At 57.1% G+C, this 16,758-nt stretch overlaps 1 protein-coding gene across 1 annotated transcript; it reads left to right on the forward strand.

The window, feature by feature from the left end:
• Positions 1-1,082: 1,082 nt before the first annotated feature.
• On the forward strand, positions 1,083-14,831 carry LSM4 (LSM4 homolog, U6 small nuclear RNA and mRNA degradation associated). Its single transcript, XM_039466065.2, has 5 exons — positions 1,083-1,185; positions 9,811-9,852; positions 10,752-10,850; positions 13,544-13,727; positions 14,199-14,831. The coding sequence occupies exons 1-5, from the start codon at positions 1,183-1,185 to the stop codon at positions 14,288-14,290; spliced, it is 420 nt and encodes a 139-aa protein (XP_039321999.1). The 5' UTR covers positions 1,083-1,182; the 3' UTR covers positions 14,291-14,831.
• The last annotated feature ends 1,927 nt before the right edge of the window (positions 14,832-16,758 follow it).

The following is a 16,758-nucleotide window of genomic DNA, read 5'->3' on the forward strand; positions in this document are numbered from 1 at the left end:
GAGGGAGCCAAGTTCGCTGACAACCTCCTTTCAGAATTCTGGTCTCCTCCACTGTGAGAAAATCACGTTCTGTGGTTTGAAACCTCTCAGTGTGCGGGCATTTGTTACAGCAGGCCCCAGGAAACGAACAGCATTTGCCTATTGACTTTGTTTACTATCTCTCCCCCTGAGGACCACGAAGTTTGTGTTTTGTTCACTTCTGTGAGCAGAAGCAGGCACAGAGTATATTGTTAAGTACTTAATACGGGCCAGACGCTGTTTTTGTTTGTTTTGAGACAGAGTTTCGCTCGTTGCTCAGGCTGGAGTGCAATGGCGCGATCCTCCGCCTCCTGGGTTCAAGAGACTCTCCGGCCTCAGCCTCCCGAGTAGCTGGGATTACAGGCCTGCGCCACCACGGCCGGTTAATTTTGCATTTTTAGTAGAGACGGGGCTTCTCCATGTTGGTCAGGTTGGTCTCGAACTCCCGACCTCAGGTGATCGGTCTAGCTCGGTCTCCCAAAGTGCTGGGATGACAGGCGTGGGCCACCGCGCCCGATCGCCAGACGCTGTTTTAAGTGCTTTTTTTTTTTTTTTTTTTTTACATAGTTTCACTCATTTCATCCTCACAGCAAGCAATCTTTTAGAGCAGACATTATTATTATAACCCAATTTACAGGGAGCAAACTGAGGCTCCGAGGGGCGTGGTCAAGATGCCAACCTACTAAATTATATTCCCTGGATAATTACAGAATTAGAAAACTAGGAGTCCGAAGGCCGACCTGAGGGACGTCCCAATCACCGCGAGGCCTCGCTCTCTCTCGACTGTAAACGAAAGGCATTAACTGGCTTTGCCCACAGCGTGGAGCCCAGGAGACCGACGGCTTCACCTGCGCACGCGCTTACCCACAATGCACCCCGCGCCGGCGCGCGTTGCTCCGCCCCCTTTTGCGGTACAAGCCGCGACACTTTACGGCTCTCTTCCTCGTTCCTCCGGCGGGAATACGGCCCGCCCGCCCCTTTCGTCCAGGGGGCCCCGCCACGTTCCGCGTGGATTGGTTGCCCGCCCTTCGAGCCCGGTGCTGATTGGCTCGCGTGTCTGCCACTTTCTTTCAGCCTAGTGGCGCGCGGCGCGGCGACGACCGCCGGCAGCGTGTGCAGCGGCAGTGGCGGAAGTGGCCGGCGAGCCCGGTCCCCGCCGGCACCATGGTGAGGGCAGGGCAACGGCGGGGTCTTACCGGGAGGCGGGAGCCGCAGTCGTTGGGAGCCCTCCGGGCGGGCGCTGAGGGTTGGGTTGGCGCGAGGTGAACGTACAGTCCGAGCCTCGAGTCCCGTCCCCCGGCACGAGGCTGGGAAACTGAGGCCGGAGGCTGCAGATGGCCCTAGGACGTCTGTGTCTGAGATTTAGGGTTGCACAGACTTGTATCCATAGTACAGTGGGCTCGCCTTAGTTTTTCCCATTTTGCAGGTGGGGAAACTGAGGTCCAAAAAAGTGGGGGCCCACTAAATGCAGCAGAGTGTTTTGGGGCAGGAAAGGGGCCCCGAGTGCTTCGGGCCCGGTCTGACCTCCCAGATGGAAAATTAGAGTGTTGGGAAGTAGGGGCCACTCTGAGTCGTGAAACTTAGCTTTAGGAATTTCAGAGCTTGCAAGATGCATAAAATGGTAGCAGCACAGCCTCCTAGGTCTCTTGTTTTCTGGCTGAAAATCAGGCCTGGTGGTGGGGTGTGGTCTTTCTCCTTGTCATTCCAGGGGAAGGGGGCCAGGGGTGGATGAAGTGCATCCTCCCAATACACAGAAGGAAAAACAGAGGCCCAGGTCTCTGCAGGGCCAGATGTTTGTGATTATGGAAGTTCTGGATCTGGGCCAGAAAGTACCCGTGTCCTCAGTGTGCAGATCAGAAAATGAAGTCGGAGCTGGGAATTTCCCGGCGCATCAGCATCTGGCGCTCCTTTTTTCAGGGAGAGAAATCTAGGCCTTTGTTGGGAATGTGACTTCCAGACTCTGAGACAGTGGGAGATTAGTAACCAGGAGGGACCCAGAGGGGTGGCTGCATCAGAGCTGAGGATTAGTGAGAGGGTGCTTCCTAAATCCTGGGGTCAGTGTATAACCACCCAGTGGGTTCACCTGGCCTGCTTCCTGGACAGAGGCGATTCATCAAGACAGGAGAATTGCAATGGAGAAAGCAATTCACACAGAGCCAGCTCTGCAGGAGACAGGAGTTTCACTCTTGTTGCCCAGGCTGGAGTGCAGTGGTATGATCTTGGCTGACTGCAACCTCTGCCTCCCGAGTTCAAGCTTTTCTCCTGCCTCAGCCTCCTGAGTAGCTGGGATTACAGGCGCCAGCCACACCATGTCCGGCTAATTTTTTTGTATTTTTAGTAGGGACAGGGTTTCACCATGTTGGCCAGGCTGGTCTGGAACTCCTGAACTCAGGTGATCCACTCACCTCAGTCTCCCGAAAGTTCTGAGATTACAGGGTGAGCCACTGTACCCGGCCTAGGGGATCCGAGTTTTTGTTTTTTTTTTTTGAGACGGAGTTTCGCTCTTGTTACCCAGGCTGGAGTGCAATGGCGCGATCTCGGCTCACCACAACCTCCGCCTCCTGGGTTCAGGCAATTCTCCTGCCTCAGCCTCCTGAGTAGCTGGGATTACAGGCACGCGCCACCATGCCCAGCTAATTTTTTGTATTTTTAGTAGAGACGGGGTTTCACCATGTTGACCAGGATGGTCTCGATCTCTCGACCTCGTGATCCACCCGCCTCGGCCTCCCAAAGTGCTGGGATTACAGGCGTGAGCCATCACGCCCGGCCGGATCCGAGTTTTTAAAGATGATTTGGCAGGTAGGGGGCTCAGGAAGTGGGGGTTGCTGATTGGCTGGAGCTTCCTGAGGTTGGAGATGGAGTCCTGGGGAGGTTGAAGTGAGATTTGCTTGCTGTCTTCTGTTCCTGGGTGGGATTCTGTTTATGGGTGGGATTGCGGGACTGGTTGAGCCAGATTACTGGTCCGGGTGGTGTCAGCTGATCCATCCATTACAGGGTCTGCAAAACTATGTCAAGCACTGATCTTAGATTTTATAATAGTAATGTTATCCTCAGGAGCAATTTGGGGACGTTCAGACTCTTGAGCCAGAGGCTTCGTGACCCCTAAATGATCGTTTCTAATCTTGCAGCTTGTTAGTCCTCCAAAGGCTGACTGGTCCCCAGGCAAGAAGAGGGTGTTTTCATGAAAGAGCGTTTACCAATCTTGTCTCAAACTATAGACGAAATTTCTTCCCAAGGTTAGTTTGGCCTACGTCCAGGAAAGGGCAAGGACAGCTTAAAGCTTATAAGCAGGATGGAGTCGCTTAGGTCTGATCTCTTTTCCCTGTCATAATTTCCTCAGTTACAATTTTTGCAAAGGTGGTTTCAAGTGCAACAATTCAGAGGAGGGAGCCCGTCCCTCGCTGCTGTGTTCCTAGAGGGCAGAGCTGGAAGGATCCATCCTGTGATAAGTTTTGTGGAAGCAGGATCTTTATTTTTCTTCCCTCTCTATTCCCACTGTAGAACGGTGCGTGAGCAAAATATGAACTCATTCATTCAGCCCGTCCCCACCTTCTGAACCTCCAGAGTCCCCAAGTCCTGGCTATCTGGGCATTTCCTGGAGGAGTGCCCAAGAATGGACAAGGCGGGCCGGGTGAAGTGGCTCACGCCTGTCATCCCAGCACTTTGGGAGGCCGAGGTGGGTGGACCACCGGAGGGCGGGAGTTCAAGACCAGCCTGACCAACATAGAGATACCCGGTCTCTACTAAAAATACAAAATTAGCTGAGAGTGGTCGTGCGTGCCTATAATCCCAGCTACTTGGGAGGCTGAGGCAGGAGAATCACTTAAACCCAGGAGGTGGAGGTTGCGGTGAGCCAAGATTGTGCCATTGCACTCCAGCCTGGGCATTAAGACTGAAACACGGCCGGGCGCGGTGGCTCAAGCCTGTAATCCCAGCACTTTGGGAGGCCGAGGCGGGTGGATCACAAGGTCGAGAGATCGAGACCATCCCGGTCAACATGGTGAAACCCCGTCTCTACTAAAAATATAAAAATTAGCTGGGCATGGTGGCGCGTGCCTGTAATCCCAACTACTCGGGAGGCTGAGGCAGGAGAATTGCCTGAACCCAGGAGGCGGAGGTTGCGGTGAGCCGAGATCGCGCCATTGCACTCCAGCCTGGGTAACAAGAGCGAAACTCCGTCTCAAAAAAAAAAAAAAAAAAAAAAAAAGACTGAAACTCCGTCTCAGGGGGGAAAAAAAAGAATGGACAAGGCATCCCGGGATACACACTTCAGTTCCCTGTGGTCAGGGCAGGGCTGGAAGGAGTGACCTGGGTTAGCAGCCGGGGAGGGCAGTCCTGGAAAGCTTCTGGAGTTAGGAGCCACTGGGTTTAGTCCCCTTGGGTCTGAACCTGAGAACCAGACTCCAGATGTTCCAAGAAAGCACAGAGAAAGGAATTCTCTTCTGAATTTTCCTGTGCTCTTCCCTGAGCCAGGTGATGGGGCCGCTCCCATCATACTTAGCACTTTTTTCTTTTTCTATTTCATTTTATTTATTTTCTGAGACAGTCTCACTCTGTCACCCAGGCTGAAGTGCAGTGGCACAATCTCGGCTCACTGCAACCTCCGCCTCTCTGAGAGAGCGATTCTCCTGCCTCAGCCCCCCCAAGTGTTGAGATTGCAGGTGTGAGCCACTGCGCTCTGCCAACTTTTTTTTTAATTTTTCTTTTTTGAGCTGAGATCTCACTCTCTCATCCAGGCTGGAGTGCAATGGCACAATCACTTCAGCCTCAACCTCACCGGCTCAAGTGATCCTCCCACCTCAGCCTCCCAAAGTCCTGTGATCATAGCCGCAAGCCACTGTGCCCAGCCTCACTTGGTCCTTTGATGTATCTTAAGTTTTTGAGGATCCACCCCTTCCTCTGACCTCATTCTCCACCAGGGTTTGGAGGTGAAGATGGAGGAGCAATCAAGACGGGTGGTCATGGCTCCAGGCCACGGCAGCTATGGAGGGCCTGCGAGTCAGGCAGCACTGTGTCTGGAAGTTACTTGTCCCATCTGTGCGACTCCTTCCCTTCCCTTTGGGGTGGGTCGAGTGTTCTGCCTGCCCTGTGTGCCTCCCTGGGCGGTATGCGCGTTTCTCTTGTGTATTTATTCAGCAAATGTTTACCGAGTCCCTTTCCTGTGCCTGGCCTTGCACTTGGTGCTAGACAAAGTCCACACCCACTCTGAGTATTCCAGTCTAGCGAGGGACTCAGGTAATAAACAAGGTAATTAAAGACTGGCTGCATCCTATGGTAGAAGTAAACACCCATGCCTCGGAGGGTGGCCATTAAGTGCCTGGCCGAAAGGCGTGACAGGCGTGACGTTCCAGCAGCCACAGGAAGGTCTGGGGAAGGTCACCCCAGGCAGAGGCAGCAGCAGGAGCAAAGGTCAGGTGGCAGGAATGGGTGTGGCAGAGTCTCTGAGGCCAGGCTCTGTAGCCACGCTGGGGAGCCTTGTGAGCAGGTCTGTGCCAACCTTATTTGTTTTGTTTTGTTTGAGACAGAGTCTCACTCTGTCGCCAGGCTGGAGTGCAGTGGCTCCATCTTGGCTCACTGCAGCCTCCACCTCCCGGGTTCAAGCAGTTCTCCTGCTTCAGCCTCTCGAGTAGCTGGGACTACAGGTGCACACCATCACACCCAGCTAATTTTTGTATTTTTAGTAGAGATGGGGTTTCGCCATGTTGGCTAGGATGGTCTTGATCTCTTGACTTGCCTTGGCCTCCCCAACTGCTGATTACAGGCAAGAGTCACGGTGCCCATCCACCAGCCCTGTTTGTGTCTTAGATGTTCTTTCTCCCGCTTTTTGGACAGGGGACTCGGGTGACAGCCAAGGAGTTGTGGGTCCTTCCGGGCTGTCCTGTAGCTGGGACCAGGTGGTGGCCTGAGAGGGGCTGTCACGGGCATGGAAGGTGTGTCTCCGGACCACCTCCTGACAGGAGGGCGTCTGCCTCTGTCCCTGGGCAGGTCCCTTCTGCTGTGGGCGCTGGCACCTCTTCTGCAGAGTGAGAGGAGGGCCTTTAAGGGCTAGCCTGACCTCTGCCCCTTTCCCAGTGAGCCGGGAAGAGATCCCAGGTCTCGTTCCTGTTGCGGGCTGGAGAAAGAAAACAGGCTTCCCGAGGAAAACCCACGGCTCCTTCACAGTAAAGGGCCACCCGGGCATGGGCTCTGCGTGCCAAACTGTGGCTCCCGTGTTTTCTTGTGGCTGGAGCCACCCAGTCAGATGCATGCCCAGCCGCCCCCAGCCCTCCTCCCTGCCTCTCTGAGCAGCCACCCCAGGGCCACGTGGCCTCTTCTTCCCCCTTATCTGGCTCTTCCAGGAAGCCGGTGTAGGAAGTGGGCTTGGGCCTGGCTTCCTGCTGGCACCGCCTCCCCTGGGCCGCTCTTCTCAGGAAGGGGCTGTGGGATGTAGGATTCCCTCCCCAACCCCTTCCTTTTCACAGGGGAGCCACCCCGCCAGGGTTGAAGGCCATTTCCGGCCTCCATAGGGAGAGGCCTTCAAGTTCCCACCCCCTGGAGAAGCAGCCACCCTGTGGATCACGGTGGTGGCTGGGGCGGGCCTCCCAGCAAAGGCTTCTGGGTCAGGGCCACCTGGAATTCCAGAGTCACCAGGACAGGGCCGGGTGAAGCCTCTGTCCCTTGAGGCACTGTCTTGTCATCAGGGCTCCTTGGTGCTGGGACCTTCCTTACAGCGGGTACTAGAACAGACATGTTATAGGACCCGCCACCCAGGCACAGCCCTGAGGCAGCCCCCAGTGTTCGGGTTGAGTTTTATGTTTCCAAAATGAAAGTGATTTACCCCCCAGTAATAGAAGTACTACGTATTTGACATAATAAAGACATTCAGTAATGATGGAAAAAACATCTCAAAACCAGGCGTGGTGGCGCATACCTATAGTTCCAGTTACTTGGGAGCTTGAGATGGGAGGACTGCCTGAGGCCAAGAGTTCAAGGCCAGCCTGGGCAATATAGCAAAACCCTGTTGCCACCAAAAAAAAAAAAAAAAAAAACTTGAAAGTTCACCTTACCTGGTGACTTCCTGTTTTTGAAAACCCCGTTCACACTGGGCGCCATGCCTCCTGCTGCTATCCCAGCAGTCTAGGAGGCCAAAGTGAAAGGATCACTTGATGTCAGAACTTCAAGACCAACCTGGCCAACATAATGAAACCCTTAAAAAATACAAAAATTGGCCGGGCGTGGTGGCTCAAGCCTGTAATCCCAGCACTTTGGGAGGCCGAGGCGGGTGGATCACGAGGTCGAGAGTTCGAGACCATCCTGGTCGACATGGTGAAACCCCGTCTCTACTAAAAATACAAAATATCAGCTGGGCATGGTGGCGTGTGCCTGTAATCCCAGCTACTCAGGAGGCTGAGGCAGGAGAATTGCCTGAACCCGGGAGGCGGAGGTTGCGGTGAGCCGAGATCGCGCCATTGCACTCCAGCCTGGGTAATAAGAGTGAAACTCCATCTCAAAAAAAAAATACAAAAATTGGCCAGGCGCGGTGGCTCAAGCCTGTAATCCCAGCACTTTGGGAGGCCGAGGCGGGTGGATCACAAGGTCAAGAGATCGAGACCATCCTGGTCAACATGGTGAAACCCCGTCTCTACTAAAAATACAAAAAAGTAGCTGGGCATGGTGGCATATGCCTGTAATCCAAGCTACTCAGGAGGCTGAGGCAGGAGAATTGCCTGAACCCAGGAGGCGGAGGTTGCGGTGAGCCGAGATCGCGCCATTGCACTCGAGCCTGGGTAGCAAGAGCGAAACTCCGTCTCAGGAAAAAAAAAAAAAAAAAATACAAAAATTGCCGGGCATGGTGGCTCACACCTGTAATCCCAACACTTTGGGAGGCCGAAGTGGGCGGGTCACAAGGTCAAGAGATTGAGACCATCCTGGCCCACATGGTGAAACCCCGTCTCTACTAAAAACACAAAAATTAGCTGGGCGTGGTGGTGTGCGCCTGTAGTCCCAGCTACTTGGGAGGCTGAGGCAGAAGAATTGCTTGAACCCCGGAGGCGGAGGTTGCAGTGAGCCAAGATGGCGTCACTGCATTCCAGCCTGGCGCCTGGAGACAGAGCAAGACTCTGTTAAAAAAAAAAAAAAAAAACAAACGCCAGGCGTTGTGGCTCAAGCCTGTAATCTCAGCACTTTGGGAGGCTGAGGCTGGTGGATCACCTGAGGTCGGGAGTTTGAAGCCAGCCTGACCAACATGGAGAAACGCTGTCTGAACTAAAAATACAAAATTAGCCAGGCGTGGCGGTGCAGGCCTGTAATCCCAGGTACTCGGGAGGCTGAGGCAAGAGAATCGCTTGAACCAGGGAGACAGGTTACTATGAGCTGAGACCGAGCCGTTGTACTCCAGCCTGGGCAGCAAGCGGGAAGCTCCTTCTCAAAGAAAAACAAAAATTAGCCGGACATGGTGGTGCACCCTTGTAATCTCAGCTACTCGGGAGGATGAGCCAGGAGGATCACTTGAACGTGGGAGGTGGAGGTTGCAGGGAGCCAAGATCGTGCCACTGCACTCCAGCCTGGGCAGCAGGCTCGCCTCCTAGGCTCAAGCGATCCTCCTGCCTCAGCACCCTGGAGTAGCTGGGACTATAGGTGCACGCTAAGTTTTGTATTTTTAGAGCAGGACTGCATCTAAAAAAAATAAAACCAGCTCAGATGTGGCCTTCTCAGATGGGACTGACCCCTGCAATGGGGCATGGCAGTGTCCGCGTCTTTGGCCAGTTGGGGCTACCCTGCAAGGCATGGGCTTGTACTTGCTTCAGACAGAAAGGGCCAGGCCAGCTGTGTTTCTTCCCAGCTCCATAGTACTGGGCAGGTTCCTCGGTCTCCAAGAGCTGGTGTCCTCAACTCCATACTCACAGTAACCTCATGAACGTGGATGCCTCTCAGAGATACCAGTTTGACCCTAAAATACAGGCAGCAGGCCAGGTGCGTGGTTCATGTCTATAATGCCAGCAGTTTGGGAAGCTGAGGCGGGTGGACCACCTGAGGCCAGGAGTTTGAGACTAGCTTGGCCGACATGGTAAAACCCTGCCTCTTCTAAAAATGGAAAAATTAGCTGGGTGTGGTGACACATGCCTGTAGTCCCAGCTGCTTGGGAGGCTGAGGCAGAAGAATTGCTTGAGTCAGGGAGGTGGAGGTTGTAGTGACCTGATTGTGCCAGTGCACTCCAGCCTGGGCAACAGAGCCAGACTGTCTCAAAAAAAAAAAAAAAAAATGTGGCCAGGCATGGTGGCTCACGCCTGTAATCCCAGCACTGTGGGAGGCCGAGGCGGGTGGATCACCTGAATTCAGGAGTTTGAGACCAGCCTGACCAACATGGAGAAACCCCATCTCTACTAAAAACACAAAATAGCCAGGCATGGTGGCGCATGCCTGTAATCCCACCTACCCAGGAGGCTGAGGCAGGAGAATTGCTTGAACCCAGAAGGCGGACGTTGCGGTGAGCTGAGGTGGCGCCATCACACTCCAGCCTGGGCAACCAGAGCAAAACTTGGTCTCAACAACAACAACAACAAATTGACCAGAGTGTTCAGCACCAAGAGCAGGTGGTGGCCACCTATGGGAGGAGGGAGAGCGTGTGAGGCTTTTCTTCCTAATCCAAGAGGCAGGTGTGTGTTCTGCGCTGGGCATTTCCGGTGGGGAGTGATTGACACTCACTCCTGTGCCCCCAGCACCGCACCATCCATGAGTCGTGGGGTGGACTCGAGACCAGAGCTCCCAGGCACCGGTCAGACAGACAAATCATGAGCTTTATTTGCCTTTCAGCTTCCCCTGTCACTACTGAAGACAGCTCAGAATCACCCCATGGTGAGTACTCGCTGCTCTGGGACAACCTGTTGGAGAGGGAGCCAGGCTCAGCACAGGGACAGTGGCTGAGCAGACGGCTTCCTGCCTGGCCACCAGTACGGCAGCTCCCTCCCTTCTCTTCCCAGGCGTGTCCATACCCCTGTCTTTTCTGCTTCTTATAATAGTAATATATACATGCTTATTAAAAATTTAATGGGCCAACTGCAGTGACTCACGCCTCTAATCCCAGCACTTTGGGAGGCCAAGGCAGGCAGATCACAAAGGCAAGAGATGGAGACCATCCTGGCCAACATGGTGAAACCCCGTCTCTACTAAAAATACAAAAATTAGCCAGGCACGGTGGCACGTGCCTGTAATCCCAGCTACTCAGGAGGCTGAGGCAGGAGAATGGCTTAAACCCGGGAGGGGTATTTTTTTGAGACCGAGTCTTACTCTGTTTCTCAGGCCGGAGTGCAGTGACGCAACCTCAGCTCATTACAACCTCTGCCTCCTGGGTTCAAACGATTCTCCTGCCTCAGGCTCCCGAGTAGCTGGGACTACACGCACGTACCACCACACCTGGCTAATTTTTAGTAGAGACAGGGTTTGTCCATGTTGGTCAGGCTGGTCTCAAATTCCTGACCTCAGGTGATCCGCCCACCTTGGCCTCCCAAAGTTCTGGGATTACAGGCGTGAGCCACCGAACCTGGCCCAGTATCATTTTTAATTGCCCAAAGGTTGGCGTCATGAAAGGAGGCAGAGCCTGTCGCCTGTAAGGAAGGCCATTTGGGGGTCTGGGAGCTGTGGGCTGAGGCCCGGAGGTGGTGGCCCGTCTCAAGGGGCAGAGGTGCACCTGCTGGGGAGCCCGTGGCGCAGGGCTCCGGGGGCCACAGCTGACCTCTGGCCTGTCTCTCTTCCAGTTGGTGGAGCTGAAAAATGGAGAGACGTACAACGGACACCTGGTGAGCTGTGACAACTGGATGAACATTAACCTGCGAGAGGTCATCTGCACGTCCAGGGTGGGTGCCCCGCCCGCCAGCGGGGGCTGGGGGGGGCAGGGTGCACACTCCACGTCCTCCCTCCCTGGGCTTCATGGGAGGAGTCAGTGGGGGGGGGCCCCTAGGCCTGCTCATCCCGCAGGGGCCAGTGGAGCATGGGAGGGACAGGGCAGGGCGGGCCAGGCCTCCAGGCCCCCAGCTCGCCCTGGACTTTGACCCCCTCACCTGGCCTTTCCTGCTGTGTGTTGGTGCCACCCTGACCCGGAAGGACCTAGGCCTTGGGACTTTCTGTGGCTCAGGTCAGGGCAGCTACCTCCAGGGGAGGCCCCAGCCCCCCGGACTCTGCTGCCTTTAGTCTAGCCCAGATGTTGCCTGGACTCTGGGCCGTGGTGGTGTGGCCGTGGCATAGCCCAGGCTATGGTGGGCAGGAGCCGCCCTCCAGAGCCCGAGACTGCAAGTGCCTGCCTCGGAGCCCTGCGGAGCCGGCCGGGGCTGGAAGGTGGCTTCCTCTGGTGTCACAGGCCTTCCCGCCCCTGGGGTGACCCACAGAGCACTGAGGAGGAGGTCGGGGTGGCACTGAAGGCAGCGGCTCCCTTGGTTTCCTCCCGCCAGCCTTCCCTGACCCCATCTGTCGTGTCTCCCTGTGGGTGACAGCCCCCCGTGGTATAGGGAGGGAACCGTTGGGGAGCTGGAAGCGCCTGCCTGAGGTGGCCTTGACGGGACCACAGGGTTTGAGGAGGGAGGCGCTCCTTCCTGAAGTGGCCCTGTCTTGCCCTGACCCCTATCCCCACCGGGACTGGGCGTCTCATCAGCACAGGGCTGGTGAGATGGGGGCAGGTGGTGGGGTCGCTGTCCAGCAGCAGTAGAAGCTCCGGAAGCCACTGGCTGGGTTTCGTGCCGCAGCCTGGGAGGGTGTCTGGGTGGGTCCCGTCTGGCCGTGTCGGACGGTGCCTTCCTGCCTGCTGCCAGGGGGGCTCTGTCCACTTCTGGCGCTGGAATCATAGGGTGTGTCACGTGTGAGCACATGCGGTTTTGTGGACACCTCCATGTCTTAGACGCAAGAAGCCCATTCACCAGCTCTCAGACATGAGAAGCCCATTCATTCAGAGGCTACGAGGTCTCCAGGGGTTGGGTCCGGCCTCTGCCGCCAGCTTCCAGTGGACACGTGGCTTTCCCTGGGCAGCCTGCATCTGTGGCTGGGCGCTGGGAGGAGAGGTAACGGGAACTCACATCGTCCCTATCTACGTGGGTCTCTCCCTCCCCCAGAGGCAGGCCGCCAGACGCAGAGACCCTGGGCTGAGACCTCAGGAGCCTTGTGGGAAGGAGGCAGGGGCCTCCCTGTAGTGAGCGCCGGCCCCGTCCAGGTTCCTGCCCGAGGAAGCCTCTGGGCCCTGCTGGGGAGGGCTGGATGCCGAGCCGCCTGCCCGGGCCCAGAGCTCCTACAGAACCATAGTGTTTCCGTCCCATGAGCCCTCAAGAGGTTCCTGGAAGAGGGAGCACCCGAAAGGGTCTGTTCATCCCTGCCTGGCACTGGGCCAGGCCAGACTCACTCAGGCGTGGAGGAGAGTGTCTGACGGGAGGACTCGGGGATTTGGGTAGGTGAGGCCTTTCTGGGGCCAGAGTTGTTGGCCAGAGGAGGAGAACGGGAACACCACATACAAAGTTCTGGGGGCAGGCCCATGGCGGGTGTTCCAGAAACAGAAAGTTCCATTTGGAGGGAGTGTCGTCACGGGCTGGGAGAGGACAGCCAGGGCGGGGCCCTTGATAGCCTTGCTGAGGCTCTTAGACCTTGCCCCCAGGCCAGAGGGGCAGTGAGTGGCTTCCAAGCAGGAGATACTGTGGTCTGACTTCTGGGGGCATCAGGGAGAAAGCCATCCAGGTGTCCCGCATGGATCTGTCCAGGAACCTGGGCGGCCGGGCAGGGCTAGGGAACTGATATGGTAGGAGGGGCCCTGGGCCCTGCTAAGCCCTCAGTATGTCCCGGTGGGGGCCTTGGGGCGGCATTGCAGTGTGAGTCTGTGACTTTGCAAGGCCCCCATTTCTCCAGCCTCAGTTAGCTCTCCTGAAACTGGCATCGCTGGGAACCGCCCTTGAGCCACCCTAGCAGGACCCAGGTTCACCGTCCCCCACCCCTCTTCACCCACCACACCCAGCCTGTAGCATGTCCCTGTCGGCTGATGCTTCTTGAATGAATGAATGAATGAGTCAGGGCACATAGAGAGGCTTCCAGAAGGGAGGTGGGCCGGGGCAGGAGGAGGAGGGGCTGGGCTCTGGCTGTGTCTGGTGCACAGGGAAGCCCCCACCTGCTCTGGGCTTTGGGTTACAGGTTAAAAACCCCAACCCCGACCAGAAGGAGCCCCACAGGGGCCTCCTGAGCCAGGCCCACGGACAGAGGATAGGAGCCAGTCTTCCTTGTGGACCCACACTGGGGGCTGCGCCTACCGCACTGGCCCTTGCTCCTGGGTGAAGGATTGCCTGGGTCAGGGGAGATCCTGCCTGGAGGCTGGACCCATTGCCATGCTGTGTCCCCGGACGGAGACTGTGCTGCTTCCTGGGGTGGTGCAGTGTGCAGGCCGGGTGGGACGGCGGCCTGTGCAGGGTGGATGCTGCCCCCGCCCTCTGCACCCAGCTCTGCAGGGCGTCCTGCAGACCTGAGACCCCGCTCCCAGGACTGGGCCAGGTGGCCCAGCAATAACCCGCCCCCTTCTCTGCAGGACGGGGACAAGTTCTGGCGGATGCCCGAGTGCTACATCCGCGGCAGCACCATCAAGTACCTGCGCATCCCCGACGAGATCATTGACATGGTCAAGGAGGAGGTGGTGGCGAAGGGCCGCGGCCGCGGAGGCCTACAGCAGCAGAAGCAGCAGAAGGGCCGCGGCATGGGCGGTGCCGGCCGAGGTGGGGCGCGAGGGGGCCACACGGGGCGTGCCTCCTTCATTGGCCTTCTTGGTTGGTGCCCTTGAAGCACTGCCTTGGAGCCTCCCAAACCTGGAACCTCCCCAGCCTGGCCTGCTGCCCAGGTCTCTGCTCCACCCCTCTCCCACCTCCCCCTCCTCCAGGAAGCCCTTCTAGCTTTGTCCTTTAGGAAGCCTGTCCCAACTCCACTGTGTGACTTAGTGCACTATGTCACCTGTCCCCACCCTGCAGCCCTGGGGGACTGGGTCTAGTCCCATAATGAGGATGCCCTGGAGTGCCTGCCTTGCCCAGATGCTCCGCCCCGAGGGGCAGATCAGAGATACCCTCAGTCCCCGAGTCACACAGGAGGAAGCTGAGGCTGTAGGTGACCTGGCCTAGCGTTTCAGGGTGTTGGGATCCCGTCAAAGGTCCCACCCACCTGGCTCAGCTGCAGCCCCTCTTTCTGTCCCACAGGTGTGTTTGGTGGCCGGGGCCGAGGCGGGATCCCAGGCACAGGCAGAGGCCAGCCGGAGAAGAAGCCGGGCAGACAGGCTGGCAAACAGTGAGAGCCCACCCAGACCGGCCGCTGCGCCCTCCCGCCAGGACCACGGTTCCACTCCACAGATGGACGGATCTGCTCAGAAAGGAAGAGGCGGGCCTCAGGGAGAATCCCCTCGTGTTTTGTGACTCCCTTTTAGGTGAAGCCCCTTTTTCTTGCTAAAGCCGGCAGTTCTCTGGTTGGAAATGTTTGGTGTTTTTGGTTTTGTGAAGCGGCCGTCCAGAGCTGGCTGGATTCCTGGAAGATTCTTTGTTGAAAGCATCTTTCGAGCCTCGCTCTGGTTCTCAGGGCAGCATTTTCCAGAGGGGTTTGTTTTGCGTTTCTCGGAGCCTCTCAGAGCAGCGAACAGACGGGAGATTGTTATTTTAAGCTGTTGACGCTGGGATTGACAGCCTGGAGAGTTTCCTTGAGCGCGGCCCCAAAATTGCCTTTCAAAACAAACCCGGGGACGGATGAATGCTTTAGAGCCCGTGCAGGGGCCGCCGCCGGGCCCTGGCCCTTCGCTTCCTCTCTCTTGTGTTACAAAAATAAAAATAAACAAAACCACACGCTGCACATCCGACGGTCCTTTTGAGCCTCTGGGCGCACCTAGCGGGTCTCCCGCCCTCTGTCCATGGCTGGGCTCTCAGGAAATCGCCAGCCCAGTAAGGGAAGCTTCCTTTTGAAGGTTCTCACCAGGCGTCAGCGTCACAGTGGGGCACTGAAGGACATCAGTACCGGCATCTGGATAGTGGGTGCTCCTGAGGGTCCCCGGTGACCCCTGCGCCAGGTTGTCCTGTAACCCCTTCTCCTCTGTGGAGATATTAATGCTGGGGGTGGGTGTGGGGAGGGAAGTGCTGGGCAGGGACCACGTGTGGTCCCCATCACCCCTCCCGGGTGGCCTGGACTCCATCATCTGTCCACAGTGGCGTTCACGCAGAGAAGACTGGGGACAGGAATGGGCTTGGAAGAGTCACGAGGCTGCTGCCCCCTTACTGAGGCAGGCCGGGCTTGTCGGGTGCCCCGAGATGCTGAGTCAGCACTTTGGGGAAAAGCTCCCGGTAGCATCTGCAGAGAGGGACGGAGCCACAGGGAAGCCCAGAGGCACGCGGCAGCCCGGCCCCGCTCCGCAGGTCAGGGCTTCTTGGGTCTTCAGCGTTATTTGCCATCGGACAGATAATGCATTTACAATTTCCTAGCCTGGGGCCTGGGACGCTCCCCTTGCAGGTTGGTAGGGGGACTGGGATGGATATCTGCTGTCACCTGCCCTCTGCTTGGTGACACAGCAGCACTTCATTGAGGGTTAGATATGGGGCATGTGGGGTCTGAGCCTCACAAACCCACCCTCTCAACACAGGCAGGGGCCGCAGTTGAGGGCTCAGGCCTGGGGCCTTGGGATGCCCGGGCCCCGCTACCTGCTGGATAAGAGCGTTCGTTTTGAGATGGAGTCTGCTGCCATCTCGGCTCACCGCAATCTCCGCCTTCTGGGTTCAAGCGATTCTCTTGCTTCAGCCTCCTGAGTAGCTAGCATAGCTGGGTTTAGAGGTGTGCACCAACATGCCTGGCTGATTTTTGTTGTTGTTTTGAGATGGAGTTTCATTCTGTGGCCCAGGCCAGAGCGCAGCGGCACAGTCTGCTCACTACAACCTTCCGGGTTCAAGCGATGCCCCTGCCTCCGCCTCCTGAGTAGCTGGGATTACAGGCGCATGCCACCACACCCGGCTCATTTTTTGTGTGTCTTTTTAGTAGAGACGGGGTTACACCATGTTGGTCAGGTTGGTCTCAAACTCCTGACCTCGTGATCTGCCCGCCTGGGCCTCCTAAAGTGCCGGGACTACAGATGTGAGCCACCACCCGGCAGAAAGGAGCATCTCTTGGCACATCCCACGCCCTTGCAGGGTGGGCCAGGCAGGGGGCTGGGCTCACGGGGCCGGGTGGGTGGGGCAGTCTCAGGGAAGGAGGGAAGGAAGGGTGGGGAGCCGGGAGGCCCCATTTGCAGCTCTCGCTCCTGATCCTAGACTCACTGGCCCTCAGCGGGCTCTGGGGCTCTGCTTCAGGAGGCCTGGGTCCCTTCCTCCCAGGGGTCGTGTCTGTCACAAGGCGTGGATGACATCCAGGAGCTTGGGTCAGGTGTCCTGGGAAGCTGGGACGGGAAAGCCCTTGGAGGCTCCTTCCCCTTCCTGCTGATCTCCGTTTGGTTTTTCCTCCCTAACCAGACTCTGAACCCAGAATGTTTTCCAACGCCCCCAAGTGCCTTCTCACCATTCAGGGTCCCGGGCTCCCAAACTGCCGGGTCTTCCTTTGCGGGGCTAATCCCCGGGCTCCCAAGCCTGCGTAAATGCGGCTTCTCGCCGGCACAGCTAGACGCAGAGCCAGCTCTGACCTTTCCAGCCTGGCAGCTGCAGGCTCCAGGCCCAGTCCCTCTTGGCCTGTGACTTGAGCTGCAAAGTCCCCTCGCCTGCCTCTGCCAACTTGGCCTCGTGGGCTAGAGTGGCC

Source organism: Saimiri boliviensis, chromosome 14, assembly GCF_048565385.1.
Source record: "Saimiri boliviensis isolate mSaiBol1 chromosome 14, mSaiBol1.pri, whole genome shotgun sequence".
Classification (NCBI taxonomy): domain Eukaryota; kingdom Metazoa; phylum Chordata; class Mammalia; order Primates; family Cebidae; genus Saimiri; species Saimiri boliviensis.